We start from the raw sequence: 17,159 nt of genomic DNA, 5'->3' as shown, positions 1-17,159 counted from the left end.
TTAACCTCTTCTCTCTACATACTAGCCCTGCATTGATATACCTTTTAACAGAAGATATATTTTTTATTGTCACATACACCGGATAGGTGCAGTGAAATGTGTTGTTTTACAGGGTCAGCCGTAGTACAGCGCACCTGGAGCAAATTAGTGTTGTGCCTTGCACATCAGCATGGGTATTCGAACCAACCTTTCAGTTACTGGTCCAACGTTCTAACCGCTAGGCTACCTGCCACCCTTTCCATCATGTCCTTCGTCTTTTTTGTTGTTTCTCTCTCCCCTTATCATCGTCTGTTCTCCATCCCCTTCTTCTCCATCTTCTGTCTGTCCTCTCCATCCCTCTATCTTCTTTATATGTTTTATATCTGTCTGTCCTCTCCATCCCTCTATCTCTTCTTCCTCTCAGACCACTTACTAGGTAATCTAATTGAAGGTGTTGAGTATATTTAAAACCAAATACTTTTATACTTTTACTCAAGTAGGATTTTACTGGGTGACTTTCACTTTTACTTGAGTCATTTTCTATCAAGGTATCTTTACAGTTACTCAAGTATGACAATGGGGTACTTTTTCCACCACTGTCTATCTGTATGGTGAGCCCTTGACCTTGAATAGAGGCGTGTCCCCCTGGTACAACCCATGTGCATTGCTCATGTCCTTACTCTCTGTCCACGTTGTGCTGATAGGTATGCTAAGTACTACAAGATGGACAACGGGACAGATTACCGTACTCTACTCAAGGCCTATGCCATCAGGTTTGATGTGCTGGTCAATGGTAATGTGAGTGTTTTTAATGCTGTGTGTGTGTGTTTCTGTGTGATGGGGGATGATTAGAGGGTAGGAGGAAGTGTGTGTTTGTATGTGTATGTACCTGTGTGCGTGAGCACACGTGTGTCTGTGTGAGAACATGTATGTCTGTGGTGTGCATGAATCTAATTGCCTATGTGGGTCCATGACTATTCTACATGTATGTGTTATTTAGATGAGGTGTGTGTGTGTGTGTGTGTGTGTGTGTGTGTGTGTGTGTGTGTGTGTGTGTGTGTGTGTGTGTGTGTGTGTGTGTGTGTGTGTGTGTGTGATGTGGTTGGTTGGTTGGTTGTGCGTGTGTGTGTGTGTTTACTTCTGTAAAGTACTTGACTTGTTTCTTACAGGCAGGGAAGTTTAACATGATCCCGACTCTGATCAACATGGTAGCTGCCTTTACGTCAGTTGGAGTGGTGAGCCCTTCTTTTCAGTCGCTACTTTCTATCCACAAAGTATCCACACCGTCTGTAGGCTAGTTTTAAATGAAAACACATCTTCTTCCACCTTCAGTCTCTTAACTTTGTAATAATATTATCCACACAGTCTCTATAGGCTGGTTTGAAAATGTCTTTGTGCCATGTGTGTCTCTGTCTCCCCAACTGAAGTTATTTCCGTGGAGAATAGTTACTCTCTTATTTCCTCCTCTCTTCTATTCTCCCCTCTCCTCATTTCTTCAATTCCATTCCATTCTACAACCTTGTTTTCTTTCTCTGCCTTGGATTGGTCGCAGGGCACCGTGCTTTGTGACATCATACTCTTGAACTTCCTGAAGGGAGCAGAGCAATACAAGGCCAAGAAGTTTGAGGAGGTAAAGTTTGAGGCGAGACACCAACCCTGCTTACTGTGATATAGATATTTCTCTTAATAACCAGTGTCAGCCTTTGCAGGCCTGGGTCCGCATCTCAGAGTAGGAGTGCTGATCTAGGATCAGTTCACCCCTGTCCCATGATCTTATTCATCGTGATCTAAAAGGCCAAACTGATTCTAAATCAGTAAGCCTACTCTGAGAAGTTGATACATACGGCCCAGAGGAATAGTTGAAACTAAGGGTCAAATCCTAACTTCCATTTAAATCATGCATTGATATCAACTGGAGACTAACTGAAAATTTGACTTAAGTGGAAAATAGGAGTCGCCTGACTGTGATGTGCTCCTGATGTTCTTCAAGTGTATACAATTCCATAAAGTCATTTTCTCTCTCCCCCCAATCTACCATTACTCCATTAGGTATCAGACACGCAGATCGAGAACTCCTTATCCAGCAATGGGCTGTATCGGAGTAGGGAGTTCATTGGAGTAGAGAAGCAGTCAAACGACTCAGGGGCCTTTTCCATTGGGCAATACGGCTAACGGACAGCCAATGGAATGGAGTGTTTGAGGGGGAAAGGGGTGGGTGGTGGCAATTTGGGAAGTTTGGCTGCAAATGTTGGTTTAGGGTGATATTGCCCATAGACCCTAATCTTGTATCAGTTTAACATTTTCCCCACTAAAGGTTATGGTTAGGATTGGGGAAAGGGAAGCTGATCCTAGATCTGTACCTAGGGGAGACTTCACACCGGATAGAGAATGCATGTATATATAGCATTGTGATATTCCTAATATTTCACATGAACCTGTAATTTACCTGTAACATTTTCATAGTGGAGGTTGTATGTGTAATCCTTAACTCTGCATGGACTATTGTATTTGAACTCCTACCTCTACAAAGTATTAAAGTCTACCCACTACTTAAATAAAAGTATGTGACTTCAATTTTGATTCTGGTTCGATTCTGCCAGAAACTCAAATCCTGCTAGGAACAGACAAACAAAAACTCTAGCTGTTTACTTGCTTAACACTCTTTATTTATATATATTTTTTAAATGCATTTTTCAGTTTGCTAAAAGCAGGCACATCTCCATGTGGTTTGGTTTCACCGTGGGAGATCTGTGGGTTGGGATCGTTGGGGAAAGGAGCAGGGTGAGTCCAAAATGACACCCTATCCGTTATAGTGCACTACTTTGACCAGGGGGCCCATGGGGCTCTGGTCAAAAGTAGTGCACTCTATAGGGAACAGCGGTGTCATTTCCGTCACAACCCAAGAGAGAGGAGCAGGGGACTGGGTTGGTGTTAGACAGACACACAGTCTATACTAACATACCACTGAGAAAGCACACCCAATACATTGCTGCTTCATACTAAGTATGTGAGCGTGGATATTCGTCCTCAAACTCTGTTCTTGAAGGAGCACACGTAGCTCTTCTTGGTGAAACACGTGTGGTCGTTCCATTTCCCAATTTCTAGGAGATAGAGAACAAATATACAGAGAGACAGACAGACAGACAAACAGAAGTTCAAATGTGAGTTCAAAATACCATCTCTTCCCACCACCTTCCAAGAAATGTTTCTTTCACGTTTTTGTCATTTTAGCTGTTAGCCAGTGCATTCAACTAAGGTCGGTGAAAACAAAAACATATCACAGCCATTGCAAGTAAAAACCATCCATCCATCCCTCTCGCCTTCCCATCACTCCTCCCTCCATCCCTCTGTCCATCTCTTACTGCTCCAGTTCATCTCCACACAGTCCTCGCGGCTCGACCAGCGGGAGATGGGCTCCCCAGGGGTCCACGCATCAAAGTTCCAGCTGGAGCCGTCGGTCCACACAAACTTACCAGACTGAGAGAAGGAGGGAGAGAGAGAAAGGTGGATAGAGGAAGAGAGAGGGGAGTGATAGAAAGACCGGTGGTGATAAAAAAAAAAATGTACAGTGCATTTGGAAAGTATTCAGACTCCTTCACTTTTTCCATTTTTTGTTACGTTACAGCCTTATTCTAAAATTGATTAAATAAAACATGTTCCTCATCAATCTACATACACTAACCCATAATGACAAAGCGAAAACAGTTTTTTGTAAATTTTTGCAAACGTATTAAAAATAAAAAACAGAAATACCTTATTTACATAAATATTCAGACCCATTGCTAGGAGACTCGAAATTTGAGCTCTGGTGCATCCTGTTTACATTGATCATCCTTGAGATGCTTTTACAACTTGATTGGAGTCCACCTGTGGTAAAATCAATTGATTGGACATGATTTGGAAAGGCACACACCTATCTATATAAGTTCCCACATGAGGTCGAAGGAATTGTCCATAGAGCTCCGAGACAGGATTGTGTCGAGGCACAGATCTGGGAAAGGGTACCAAAAAGTATTTGCAACATTGAAGGTCCTCAAGACCACAGTGGCCTCCATCATTCTTCAATGGAAGAAGTTTGGAACCACCAAGTCTCTTCCTAGAGCTGGCCACCTGGTCAAACTGAGCAATAGGGGGAGAAGGGCCTTGGTCAGGGACGTGACCAAGAACCCGATGGTCACTCTGACAGAGCTCCAGAGTTCCTCTGTGGAGATGGGAGAACCTTCCAGAAGGACAACCATCTCTGCAGCACTCAACCAATCAGGCCTTTATGGTAGAGTGACCAGACGGAAGCAACTCCTCAGTAAAAGGCACATGACAGCTCGCTTGGAGTTTGCCAAAAGCCCCCTGAGGACTCTCAGACCATGAGAAACAAGATTATCTGGTCTGATGAAACCAAGATTGAACTCTTTGACCTGAATGCAAAGCGTCACACCTGGCCAATACCATCCTTACGGTGAAGCATGGTGGTGGCAGCATCATGCTGTGGGGATGTTTTTCAGCAGCAGGGACTGGGGGACTAGTTAGGATCGAGGGAAATATGAACGGAGCAAAGTTCAGAGAGATCCTTGATAAAAACCAGTCTCTGAATGTCCTTGAGTGGCCGAGCCAGAGCCCGCACTTGAACCCGATCGAACATCTTTGGAGAGACCTGAAAATAGCTGTGTAGCGACGCTACCCATCCAACCTGACAGAGCCTGAGAGGATCTCCAGAGAAGAATGGTAGAAACTCCCCAAATACAGGTGTGCCAAGCTTGTAGCGTCATACCCAAGAAGACTTGAGGCTGTAATCACTGCCAACGATGCTTCAACAAAGTGCTGAGTAAAGGGTTTGAATTCTTACGTAAATGTGATATTTCCGTTTTTTGCAAAAATGTCTAAAAACCTGTTTTTGTCATTATGGGGTAGTGTGTAGATTGATGAGGGGAAAAAAACAATTTAATCCACTTTTGAATACAGCTGTAACGTAACAAAATGTGTAAAAAGTCAAGTGGTCTGAATACTGTAAATGTAGATATTACGACAGTCATTGTTCAATGTTAAATGTTGTTCTGCAAAGCTTCTCTCTTTCCCCTTCTACCGAACATGTCACTCTTTCCTCCCACATGAATTTACCTCCCTCCACCCACTATCCGCCCTGTCTTAATCACTCCTTCCATCCATCACTCTTCCTCTCCTACCTGGAAGAGTTCGAAGCCTCCCAGCCAGATGCGAGGGCTTCTGGCGTTGTTCTTCATCACCACGCAAAGCAGGTTGTCGTTGGCTTGACTGTTATGCACCGACACCAGGTGGCCACCGGGGGCAGCAGACCTGCACTGTGTCTGAGAGGGATGAGAGAGAAGAGGAGAAATAGGTGGTGGGAGGAGAAAGAGTGAATTAGTGAGAGAGAAAGAGAGATTGGGAGGAAGGAGAGAGAGAGCGAGTAAGCAGGTGCTGACGTAGTGATTTGGAGCCCAAGGCCACTTTGGAGCCAGTCAGAGGCCACTCTTATGCGCATGCACCATTTTCTTTTCATGGGTAATTAACTATAAAAATGCATTACCTTTTAATGTGCCAAGAACACAACCAGTCATGATGTTTTATCTGATTGTTAAACAAATCACTTCAAAAAGATGGTTGCCTTCGCACGTTTATCCCAAATAATTCCAGCATCTGAGCTGTGCACCTGCCAAATTTCCTTCAATTCGCAAGTGGCTGAAACTATCTCACTGAAGAAAGCATCCAAGCAAGCGAAACAAGCGGACTCTAATTATGTGACTTGTTAAGCCACCCCTTCCCGTTCTTATCCCGGTAATGGGATTGCTTGACAAGATACATGGCGCGAAATTCAAAACAGCAAAAATCTAATAATTTCAATTTCTCAAACAATCACCTATTTTACACCATTTGAATGATAAACATCTCCTTAATCCAACCACATTATCCGATTTCAAAGAGGCTTTACGGCGAAAGCAAAAAGTTAGATTATGTTAGGAGAGTACATAGACAAAAAATTACACACAGCCATTTAATGCAAGGACAGGCGTCACCAAAAGCAGAAAAACAGCTAAAATTATGGACTTACCTTTGACAATCTTCATCAGATGACACTCCTAGGACATTATGTTAGACAATACATGCCTTTTCTGTTCTATCGAGTTCATATATATATCCAAAAACAGCATTTTACATCGGCGCGTGACGTTCAGAAAATGTATCTCCCCCATAACTGTCGGTGAATTTACAAAAATACTCATTATAAACGTGACAAAAAATGTCTAAATATTCCATTACCGTACTTCGAAGCATGTCAACCGCTGTTTAAAATCAATTTTTATGCTATTTTTCTCGTAAAAAAGCGATAATTTTCCTACCGGGAGTCGTTGTTTTCATTCAAAGAGAGAGAAAGTAAACATGGTGTCGGCTCGTGCACGCGCCTCCAGTCTCATTGTCCTCAGATCGACCATTATCCAAATGCGCTAATGTTTTTCAGCCATGGCCTGCAAAGCCACCATTCATCTTTCTGGCGCCTTCTGAGAGCCTATGGGAGCGTTAGAAAATGTCACGTTATGCCAGAGATCCCTTGTTTTGGTTAAAGATGATCAAGAAGGCCATGAAATGGTCAGAGAGAGCGCTTCCTGTTTGGAATCTTCTCAGGTTTTGGCCTGCCAAATGAGTTCTGTTATACTCACAGACACCATTCAAACAGTTTTAGAAACTTTAGGGTGTTTTCTATCCAAATCAAACAATTATATGCATATTCTGGTTACTGGGCAGGAGTAGTAACCAGATTAAATCGGTACGTTTTTTATCCGGCCGTGCAAATACTGCCCCCTATCCCCAACAGGTTAATAATCTTCATCAGAAGGCACTTCCAGGCATCCCAGGTCCACAATAAATGTTGTTTTGTTCGATAAAGTTCATAATTTATGTCCAAATAACTCAGTAAGCTACTCAAAATGTAGGACGCGCGTGGAAAATGTGACGACGAAAAGTAAAAAGAATTATCTATTTACATTCCTTCAAACATGTCAAACGTTGTATAGCATCAATCTTTAGGGCCATTTTAAAGTGAAACTTCAGTAATATTTCAACTGGACCATTCCTGTGTCTTGAAAAACGTTTTGGAACAGAGCTTCCTCTCTCGTGAATGTGCGCCAATGAAGTGATGTCCTTCCCTGGGTGACCAACTTCCCAGCCTTCTCATTCCGTCTCTGTTCATCATAGACGCCTCAAACAAGTTTCTAAAGACTGTTGACATCTAGTGGAAGCCTTAGGAAGTGCAAAATGAATCCTTAGTCACTGTGTGTTCCATTGGCAATGACTTGAAAAAACTACAGGCACAAGATTTTCATTTCCTGCTTGTATTTTTCTCAGGTTTTTGCCTGCCATATGAGTTCTGTTATACTTACAGACACCATTCAAACAGTTTTAGAAACGTCAGAATGTTTTCTATCCAAATCTTCTAATATGCATATTCTAGTTTCTGGGCCAGAGTAGTAACCTGTTCAAATTGGGTATGTTTTTCATCCGGCCGTGAAAATACTGCCCCCTAGCCCCAACAGGTTTTAACTCCTGAACTTATTTAGGCTTGCCATAACAAAGGGGTTGTATACTTATTGACTCAAGACATTTCAGCTTTTCATTTTGTATTCATTTCAAACATTTTGAAAATCGTACTTCCACTTTGACATTATGAGGTGTGCAGGCCAGTGACCTCAAAAAAATGTAAATTAATACATTTTAAATTCAGGCTGTAACACAACAAAATATGGAAAAAGTCAAGGGGTGTGAATACTTTCTGAAGACACTGTATTTGTGAACAGCCATCCACAACAACCACAATCTGTAAGGCTAAATGAGAGAGCAGCAGTGTGATTCACAACAATGTGCTATTTAGATATCAATAATAAGTGATATCCGTATCACTGCTGTCTTTCTTACCACCGAGCATTTATTCAAGTTGGATCATCTTTGGATGCAAACAGCAGTCACACCATTGGAAGACATACTATAGCTTGGACAGTAGTATATAAAAGCCTATTCCTGCTCTTTTCCCGCAATCCATCAAACGCATTTGGTGTGTCATCATCGTGGTGTATGACTTGTGGTCAGACTCGCTCAGGTAGAACAAACGTAAACTTTTTTCAATGCTGATTTGAATGTAAAAAAAAAAAATTCTCACAAACATCCTTTCTGAATTTAAGAAGCAACCCTAGAAGTAATCATCTAGTTTTTCAAAAGTATCTGTAATCTGATTACAACATTTTAGCTGGTAACGTAACAGATTACAGTTACTGTTTTTTTTTGTAATTTGTTACTCCACAACCCTGGAGGTCGTGACAGCGACGTGATTTGGACGTATGACAACACGAGATCACTACTAAACTAACATATGGAATTGTTTTAAGATGGTCATATCAAGGATCATTTAGATATTTGATTTAGAATTTTAGGACCCCTGTAGGTATAATTTTTGGATTGTTGTTATAATTTGATGAAACATTGCATTTGGCCTTACTGCTATTAGCCAATAGAAATGCTTTGAATAACACATTCATACATGGAAAAACAGATAGTCAACATTAAATTAAAAGGATGATCTGAGAGATATAGGACTAAGAAAGCTAAGGAAGAAATGCTAATCATTTTTACCATGTTACCGAGTCCCGTGACACTTGTGGGGGGACGTACAGTAGAGCAACCGAAACACCATCGTGTTCGTGACTGTTTTATGTTTCCATAGAGGGGTCATATACATTTTCTAGGCCAAACCGTTAGGACGCTACAGACGTTTTTGTGAGAAGACCGATTTTCGAGATTGTCTCCTGTAGCTTTACCTCAGCCACCTTCCACCGCCGGTGCAGAAGGACGACATCAGCGGTTGAGGTGGATTGAGACAAAGGCCATGCAAAAACACAGAAATCTCTAGTTTAGACACATTTTGATGGGGATTTTTTTTATTTACTTTTTTTTTTATGCCTCAAACAATGCATGGGGGGGGCCTCAGCGGATAAATATTTATATATTTTTATTTTAATTATGCCCAGGTCATGAGGCTTCTTGATTTTTAACCTTTATTTAACCTTTATTTAACTAGGCAAGTCAGTTAAGAACAAATTCTTATTTACAATGGCGGCCTACAAATGATGTGAGGCATGAGGCAATTGCCTCTTCTGCCTAATGGTAAGTCCGCCAGTGGGAGTAAGATGAATACATTAGAAGACACCTCTAATTAAGACATTGGATTTAAACTTCACTTCACTGTATTGCCATTGTATTGGAATGGACAGGCTGACTGACTCCAGGTAGAGCAATAACATGCTTTGATCATGTTATAATGTCCTTCTCCTGTTATATAGAATGTTGTTTACCTCCGCTTCGGTGAAGTTGAGAGGAGCCTTGAAGTACTTGATGCAGTAGGAGCCCAGCCTGTACCAGTCTTCATAATTCTTCAGGTCACAGGCTTTGGGCATGTCACACGCTGCAGTCTCCTCCTGGAAATACACTCGAGCATCATCGCCACCTAGGGAACAATGAGGGAATAACTACTCTCCTGGGGCCTTATATACTTAGAAAACAGCCACAAGCTGAACATTCCTATGACACTCACAGGCCGCTAACAGAACTCTCCCATTCCATAATTCACTAAACTGATCAATGCGCACACCATATAGCCCAGGGGCCTAAGAAATGCCTACCTAAGACCTCTTATTTAACCAGGCAAATCAGTTAAAAACAAATTCTCATTTACAATGACGGCCTAGGAACAGTGTGGTTAACTGCCTTGTTCAGGGGCAGATCAACAGATTTTGACCTTGTCAGCTCAGGCATGCGTTCTAGCAACCTTTCGGTTACTGGCCCAACTCTCTAACCACTAGGCTACCTGCCGCCCCAATATTGTCATTCTACTATTATTGTTTAGTATATATTGCATATTTTAACATTGTATTACATTAAAAGTATTGTGTTAGTTTAGGGTTTTACTATTTGATCATAATCTATCATTGTACATGGGTGTGCAATTCAGTCTATGACTGCTAATAACCAACATCTACTGCAAAACAAATACTGTAAGTGACTACATTTGTGTAAAGAATGCATCTCATTTTCATTTGGACATGAAAGAGGAAAGCACATTTTCAGCTTTAAAACAGATTATTTTTTAGAATGTGTGGTTAATAATCATCCTGAAAAATTGAAATAAAACTTTCAGCACTATCATCAAAACCAAGGGTGCAACTTTCACTGGGGATGGGGGGGACTGCATTTTTGTCCCCCCCAGTTTTATAATTGGAATGTGATACAAAATGAGGCAACGGTTTGCTTTAGGACCATGCGGACGAGCTGTCGGGTAGGCTGTTTGGAGTGTTTATCTGACTGGATTGAAAAAAATTATAATAATAAAAAATAAAAAGTAATGTCTCCCCACTTCTAAAATCAAAATTGTGCCCCTGATCAAAACACATACTGTAATCAATGCAACTCTCTTACCGGTACTTCTGTGGAATGTCAAAGCCATTTTTGTCCCAAGTAGTGACATCATCACAATCAGGCTGACAAACTTCATCTTGGCTTCCTCTGATTCTGCGTTTCCTAAAAACAAACAACTCAATCAGTAACAGTTTCCTTTATATAAATGCATTTACAAATAAATCGATTGTATTAACCTTTATTTCACCAGGTAAATTATCTGAGAGCATAGTCTATAGCACTATGCTATGAATGACATTAAAACAAATCTCTTGTTCTCAAATTGACTGTGGCTGGCGATTTATAAATACCGAGCCCTGACGGATAGTTCATTTGAGTGGCTCCGCGCGCTAACCGATTGTAAGTGCCACAGCCTCTGGAACAATCGGCAGTCCCATTTGACAACAAAAGACTTGCTTGCCCCGGTCAATTTGACAACAAGAGTTTGTTGCCCAATAAGAAGGATGCACCATTAGAATGCAATTTTGTGTGCCCCAATAAATAAATATTGTGAAACACTATCATTCCACTATTACCGTAGACGTATTAAAGACATTTTCTGAAATTACAATGCAACAATAATACGTATAGCTCCTTTAAAAAAATGAACGCAAAGCAAAAAAAAAAGGAACATTTGCACAATGTAATCTGAAAAATTACCTTACCAGAGTGTGGACTAGGTTGCTTCTCTCTCTTTCTCTCTCCCTCTCTCTCTCTCTCATTTGGTACTCCCTTCTTTTTATAGCAAATGTAATCTCACTTCCTCCCTGTAATTCTCACCCCGTCCTTACAGATACCATAATGTCTTTATCATTATCATCATTATCAAGTTCTAATAAATTGTTTGATAAACTGATGGATGGATGGATTCATTGATTGATTAATGAATTGTGACATATTTTTTGTATGCAGTTTGCGTACAGTTTGTCATAAATGTTTTGTGTCCTCAAAATACCCTCCCCACCTCTCTACTCCTGCGTCCTAAATGGCACCCTATTCCTGTGGGTTCTGGTCCAAAGTAGAGCCCTATATAGGGACTACAGTGCCATTTGGGACGCAGCCTTCCTGTTGACATTCTGTTGTGGTGTGGTGACACCAGCAAGTTTCAAGTTTCATGTTTTATTGTCACATGCACAAGTATAGTGAACTGCTTACTTGCTAGCACAATGAACTTGTAACGCCCTGGCCATAGAGAGGGGTTTTTTGTTCTTTATTTTGGTTAGGCCAGGGTGTTACATTGGGTGGGCGTTCTATGTTCTGTTTCTATGTGTTTGTATTTCTTTGTTTTGGGCCGTGTGTGGCTCCCAGATCAGGCACAGCTGAAGTTCGCAGCTGTTGATTGGGAGTCACACATAAGTGCATGTTTTTCCGTTGGGGTTTTGTGGGTAATTGTTTCTGTTCATGTTACTGTGTTTAACGTGACAGGACTGTTTTGGTTGTCTGTTTATTGTTTTGTATTGTATAGTGTCCGTTTTCTCAATTAAATATAACGAACACTAACTCCGCTGCGTTTTGGTCCGCTCTCTCTAAAGGCAACCGTTACAGAATTACCCACCAAACCAGGACCAAGCAGCGGAGGAGGAAGGAGCAACAGGAGAACAGCTTGATAGACTCGTGGACATGGGAACAGATACTGGACGGAGAGGGACCATGGACTCAGGCTGGGGATTATCGCCTCCCGCAGTGGGAGATTGAAGCGGCGAGAGCGGAGAGGCGATATTATGAGGAGAGAGAGCGCAACGAGCACGAGAGGCAGCCCCAATAATTTTTTTGGGGGGGGCACACGGGACAGTCGGCGGAGCCGAGGTCGGAACCAGAGCCAGTCGGGCTGACATTGGAGGTGAGCGAGGGGTACGAGGCAGAGACTGTGACGGAGTTAATGGGGAAATTAAAGGAGAGAGAGATGAGAGAGCTGCTAGTTTGGTGCATAAGGCACGGCATTCGCCCTACGGAGCGTGTCGTGGAAATGATGTCACCTGAGGCAGCTCTCCATACTCGTCCTGAGGTGCGTGCTGGTTGTCTGGTGAAGACTGTGCCTGCGCCCAGAAACAGGCCTCCTGCATGTCTTCCCAGCCCTGCACGTCCTGTGCCTACGCCCAGAACCAGGTCTCCTGCATGTCTTCCCATCCTGGTCAAGCCCGTGCCTCCTCCACGGACCAGTCCTCCAGTGGGTCTCCCTATCCTGGTCAAGCCCGTGCCTCCTCCACGGACCAGTCCTCCAGTGGGTCTCCCCATCCTGGTCAAGGCCTTGCCTCCTCCACGGACCAGTCCTCCAGTGGGTCTCCTCATCCTGGTCAAGCCCGTGCCTCCTCCTCGGACCAGTCCTCCAGTGGGTCTCCCCATCCTGGTTCATCCTGTGCCTCCTCCAAGGACCAGTCCTCAGGTGGATCCCTCCACCCTGGTCTCTCCTGTGCCGCCTCCTCAGAGCAGGCCTCCAGCGGGTCTCCCCAGCCTGGTGAGTCCAGGGCCTGCGCCCAGAGCCAGGCCTCCCTCATGTCTCCCCAGCCTGGTGAATCCTGGTCCGGATCTGCCAGAGTGGCCCGCCTGTCCGGATCTGCCAGGGTGCCTCGCCTGTTCGGATCTGCCGGAGAGGCCAGCCTGTCCGGAGCTGCCGGATTGTCCCGCCTGCCCGGAGCTGCCGGATTGTCCCGCATGCCCGGATCTGCCGGATTGTCCCGCCTGCCCGGATCTGCCGGATTGTCCCGCCTGCCCGGATCTGCCGGATTGTCCCGCCTGCCCGGATCTGCCGGATTGTCCAACCTGCCCGGATCAGCCGGAGTGGCCCGTCTGCCCGGGTCAGCCGGATTGTCCCGCCTGCCCGGATCTGCCGGATTGTCCCGCCTGCCCGGATCAGCCGGAGTGGCCCGTCTGCCCGGATCAGCCGGAGTGGCCCGCCTGCCCGGGTCAGCCAGAGTGGCCCGCCTGCCCGGATCAGCCAGAGTGGCCCGCCTGCCCGGATCAGCCAGAGTGGCCCGCCTGCCCGGATCAGCCAGAGTGGCCCGCCTGCCCGGATCAGCCAGAGTGGCCCGTCTGCCCGGATCAGCCAGAGTGGCCCGTCTGCCAGGCGCAGCCAGGGTCGTCCGCCAGCCGGGCGCAGCCATCGCCGCCCGCCAGCCGGGCCCAACAAGGGTCGTCCGCCAGCCGGGTGCAACAAGGGTCGCCCGCCAGCCGGGCGAAGCCAGGGTCGTCCACCAGACCTTCGGCGCGTCCAGGTGCGCCACCTAAGAGGGCGACGCCAAGGGTGGGGCAGAGGCTACGTCCCGCACCTGAGCCACCGCCGTAAGAGGGCCCACCCAGACCCTCCCCTTCAGTGTCAGGTTTTGCGGCCGGAGTCCGCACCTTGGGGGGGGTACTGTAATGCCCTGGCCATAGAGAGGGGTTTTTTGTTCTTTATTTTGGTTAGGCCAGGGTGTTACATTGGGTGGGCGTTCTATGTTCTGTTTCTATGTGTTTGTATTTCTTTGTTTTGGGCCGTGTGTGGCTCCCAGATCAGGCACAGCTGAAGTTCGTTGCTGTTGATTTGGAGCCACACATAAGTGCATGTTTTTCAGTTGGGGTTTTGTGGGTAATTGTTTCTGTTCGTGTTACTGTGTTTAACGTGACAGGACTGTTTTGGTTGTCTGTTTATTGTTTTGTATTGTATAGTGTCCGTTTTCTCAATTAAATATGACGAACACTAACTCCGCTGCGTTTTGGTCCGCTCTCTCTAAAGGCAACCGTTACAGAATTACCCACCAAACCAGGACCAAGCAGCGGAGGAGGAAGGAGCAACAGGAGAACAGCTTGATGGACTCGTGGACATGGGAACAGATACTGGACGGAGAGGGACCATGGACTCAGGCTGGGGATTATCGCCTCCCGCAGTGGGAGATTGAAGCGGCGAGAGCGGAGAGGCGATATTATGAGGAGAGAGAGCGCAACGAGCACGAGAGGCAGCCCCAATAATTTTTTTGGGGGGGGCACACGGGACAGTTGGCGGAGCCGAGGTCGGAACCAGAGCCAGTCGGGCTGACATTGGAGGTGAGCGAGGGGTACGAGGCAGAGACTGTGACGGAGTTAATGGGGAAATTAAAGGAGAGAGAGATGAGAGAGCTGCTAGTTTGGTGCATAAGGCACGGCATTCGCCCTACGGAGCGTGTCGTGGAAATGATGTCACCTGAGGCAGCTCTCCATACTCGTCCTGAGGTGCGTGCTGGTTGTCTGGTGAAGACTGTGCCTGCGCCCAGAAACAGGCCTCCTGCATGTCTTCCCAGCCCTGCACGTCCTGTGCCTACGCCCAGAACCAGGTCTCCTGCATGTCTTCCCATCCTGGTCAAGCCCGTGCCTCCTCCACGGACCAGTCCTCCAGTGGGTCTCCCCATCCTGGTCAAGCCCGTGCCTCCTCCACGGACCAGTCCTCCAGTGGGTCTCCCTATCCTGGTCAAGCCCGTGCCTCCTCCACGGACCAGTCCTCCAGTGGGTCTCCCCATCCTGGTCAAGGCCTTGCCTCCTCCACGGACCAGTCCTCCAGTGGGTCTCCTCATCCTGGTCAAGCCCGTGCCTCCTCCTCGGACCAGTCCTCCAGTGAGTCTCCCCATCCTGGTTCATCCTGTGCCTCCTCCAAGGACCAGTCCTCAGGTGGATCCCTCCACCCTGGTCTCTCCTGTGCCGCCTCCTCAGAGCAGGCCTCCAGCGGGTCTCCCCAGCCTGGTGAGTCCAGGGCCTGCGCCCAGAGCCAGGCCTCCCTCATGTCTCCCCAGCCTGGTGAATCCTGGTCCGGATCTGCCAGAGCTGCCCGCCTGTCCGGATCTGCCAGGGTGCCTCGCCTGTTCGGATCTGCCAGAGAGGCCAGCCTGTCCGGAGCTGCCGGATTGTCCCGCCTGCCCGGAGCTGCCGGATTGTCCCGCATGCCTGGATCTGCCGGATTGTCCCGCCTGCCCGGATCTGCCGGATTGTCCAACCTGCCCGGATCAGCCGGAGTGGGCCGTCTGCCCGGGTCAGCCGGATTGTCCCGCCTGCCCGGATCTGCCGGATTGTCCCGCCTGCCCGGATCAGCCGGAGTGGCCCGCCTGCCTGGGTCAGCCGGATTGTCCCGCCTGCCCGGATCAGCCGGAGTGGCCCGCCTGCCCGGATCAGCCAGAGTGGCCCGCCTGCCCGGATCAGCCAGAGTGGCCCGCCTGCCGGGCGCAGCCAGGGTCGTCCGCCAGCCGGGCGCAGCCATCGCCGCCCGCCAGCCGGGCCCAACAAGGGTCGTCCGCCAGCCAGGTGCAACAAGGGTCGCCCGCCAGCCGGGCGAAGCCAGGGTCGTCCACCAGACCTTCGGCGCGTCCAGGTGCGCCACCTAAGAGGGCGACGCCAAGGGTGGGGCAGAGGCTACGTCCCGCACCTGAGCCACCGCCGTAAGAGGGCCCACCCAGACCCTCCCCTTCAGTGTCAGGTTTTGCGGCCGGAGTCCGGACCTTGGGGGGGGGGGTACTGTAACGCCCTGGCCATAGAGAGGGGTTTTTTGTTCTTTATTTTGGTTAGGCCAGGGTGTTACATTCCGTGGGCGTTCTATGTTCTGTTTCTATGTGTTTGTATTTCTTTGTTTTGGGCCATGTGTGGCTCCCAGATCAGGCACAGCTGAAGTTCGTTGCTGTTGATTTGGAGCCACACATAAGTGCATGTTTTTCCGTTGGGGTTTTGTGGGTATTTGTTTCTGTTCGTGTTACTGTGTTTAACGTGACAGGACTGTTTTGGTTGTCTGTTTATTGTTTTGTATTGTATAGTGTCCGTTTTCTCAATTAAATATGACGAACACTAACTCCGCTGCGTTTTGGTCCGCTCTCTCTAAAGGCAACCGTTACAGAATTACCCACCAAACCAGGACCAAGCAGCGGAGGAGGAAGGAGCAACAGGAGAACAGCTTGATGGACTCGTAGACATGGGAACAGATACTGGACGGAGAGTGACCATGGACTCAGGCTGGGGATTATCGCCTCCCGCAGTGGGAGATTGAAGCGGCGAGAGCGGAGAGGCGATATTATGAGGAGAGAGAGAGCAACGAGCTCGAGAGGCAGCCCCAATAAATGTTTTTGGGGGGGGCACACGGGACAGTCGGCGGAGCCGAGGTCGGAACCAGAGCCAGTCGGGCTGACATTGGAGGTAAGCGAGGGGTACGAGGCAGAGACTGTGACGGAGTTAATGGGGAAATTAAAGGAGAGAGAGATGAGAGAGCTGCTAGTTTGGTGCATAAGGCACGGCATTCGCCCTACGGAGCGTGTCGTCGAAATGATGTCACCTGAGGCAGCTCTCCATACTCGTCCTGAGGTGCGTGCTGGTTGTCTGGTGAAGACTGTGCCTGCGCCCAGAAACAGGCCTCCTGCATGTCTTCCCAGCCCTGCACGTCCTGTGCCTACGCCCAGAACCAGGTCTCCTGCATGTCTTCCCATCCTGGTCAAGCCCGTGCCTCCTCCACGGACCAGTCCTCCAGTGGGTCTCCCCATCCTGGTCAAGGCCTTGCCTCCTCCACGGACCAGTCCTCCAGTGGGTCTCCTCATCCTGGTCAAGCCCGTGCCTCCTCCTCGGACCAGTCCTCCAGTGGGTCTCCCCATCCTGGTTCATCCTGTGCCTCCTCCAAGGACCAGTCCTCAGGTGGATCCCTCCACCCTGGTCTCTCCTGTGCCGCCTCCTCAGAGCAGGCCTCCAGCGGGTCTCCCCAGCCTGGTGAGTCCAGGGCCTGCGCCCAGAGCCAGGCTTCCCTCATGTCTCCC

The 17,159-nt window shown here is 47.4% G+C and overlaps 1 protein-coding gene and 1 non-coding gene across 2 annotated transcripts; one reads left to right on the top strand and one right to left on the bottom strand.

Moving 5' to 3' along the window:
• The first annotated feature begins 1,120 nt into the window (after window positions 1-1,120).
• On the top strand, window positions 1,121-2,539 carry LOC106602645 (uncharacterized). The gene is made up of 3 exons (XR_014391986.1): window positions 1,121-1,214; window positions 1,532-1,609; window positions 2,029-2,539. It is a non-coding gene; the product is annotated as an uncharacterized LOC106602645 (transcript).
• An 84-nt stretch (window positions 2,540-2,623) lies between these two features.
• LOC106602581 (lectin) lies at window positions 2,624-11,212 on the bottom strand. Its single transcript, XM_014195290.3, has 6 exons — window positions 11,094-11,212; window positions 10,450-10,551; window positions 9,330-9,481; window positions 5,157-5,297; window positions 3,342-3,456; window positions 2,624-3,080 (listed from the first exon to the last, which is right to left on the bottom strand). Exons 2-6 carry the CDS (start codon window positions 10,523-10,525, stop codon window positions 3,007-3,009), a joined length of 558 nt encoding a protein of 185 aa, XP_014050765.1. The 5' UTR covers window positions 10,526-10,551; window positions 11,094-11,212; the 3' UTR covers window positions 2,624-3,006.
• Window positions 11,213-17,159: the final 5,947 nt, after the last annotated feature.

Source organism: Salmo salar, chromosome 04 (genome assembly GCF_965601325.2).
Source record: "Salmo salar chromosome 04, fSalSal1, whole genome shotgun sequence".
Lineage (NCBI taxonomy): Eukaryota > Metazoa > Chordata > Actinopteri > Salmoniformes > Salmonidae > Salmo > Salmo salar.
The sequence above is the reverse complement of the archived record's forward strand: the minus strand, read 5'-3'. Positions and strand labels throughout refer to the sequence as shown.

What these genes read in the sequence shown, in the direction of transcription:
- LOC106602581 (XM_014195290.3), bottom strand. Translation starts at nt 10,525, where the DNA reads ATGAAGTTTGTCAGCCTGATTGTGATGATGTCACTACTTGGGACAAAA. An exon ending in TCAACTTCACCGAAGCGGAG is followed by an intron (nt 5,298 to 9,329) that starts GTAAACAACATT and finishes CATCCCTCTCAG; the next exon opens with ACACAGTGCAGGTCTGCTGC. An exon ending in GAGGCTTCGAACTCTTCCAG is followed by an intron (nt 3,457 to 5,156) that starts GTAGGAGAGGAA and finishes TCCTTCTCTCAG; the next exon opens with TCTGGTAAGTTTGTGTGGAC.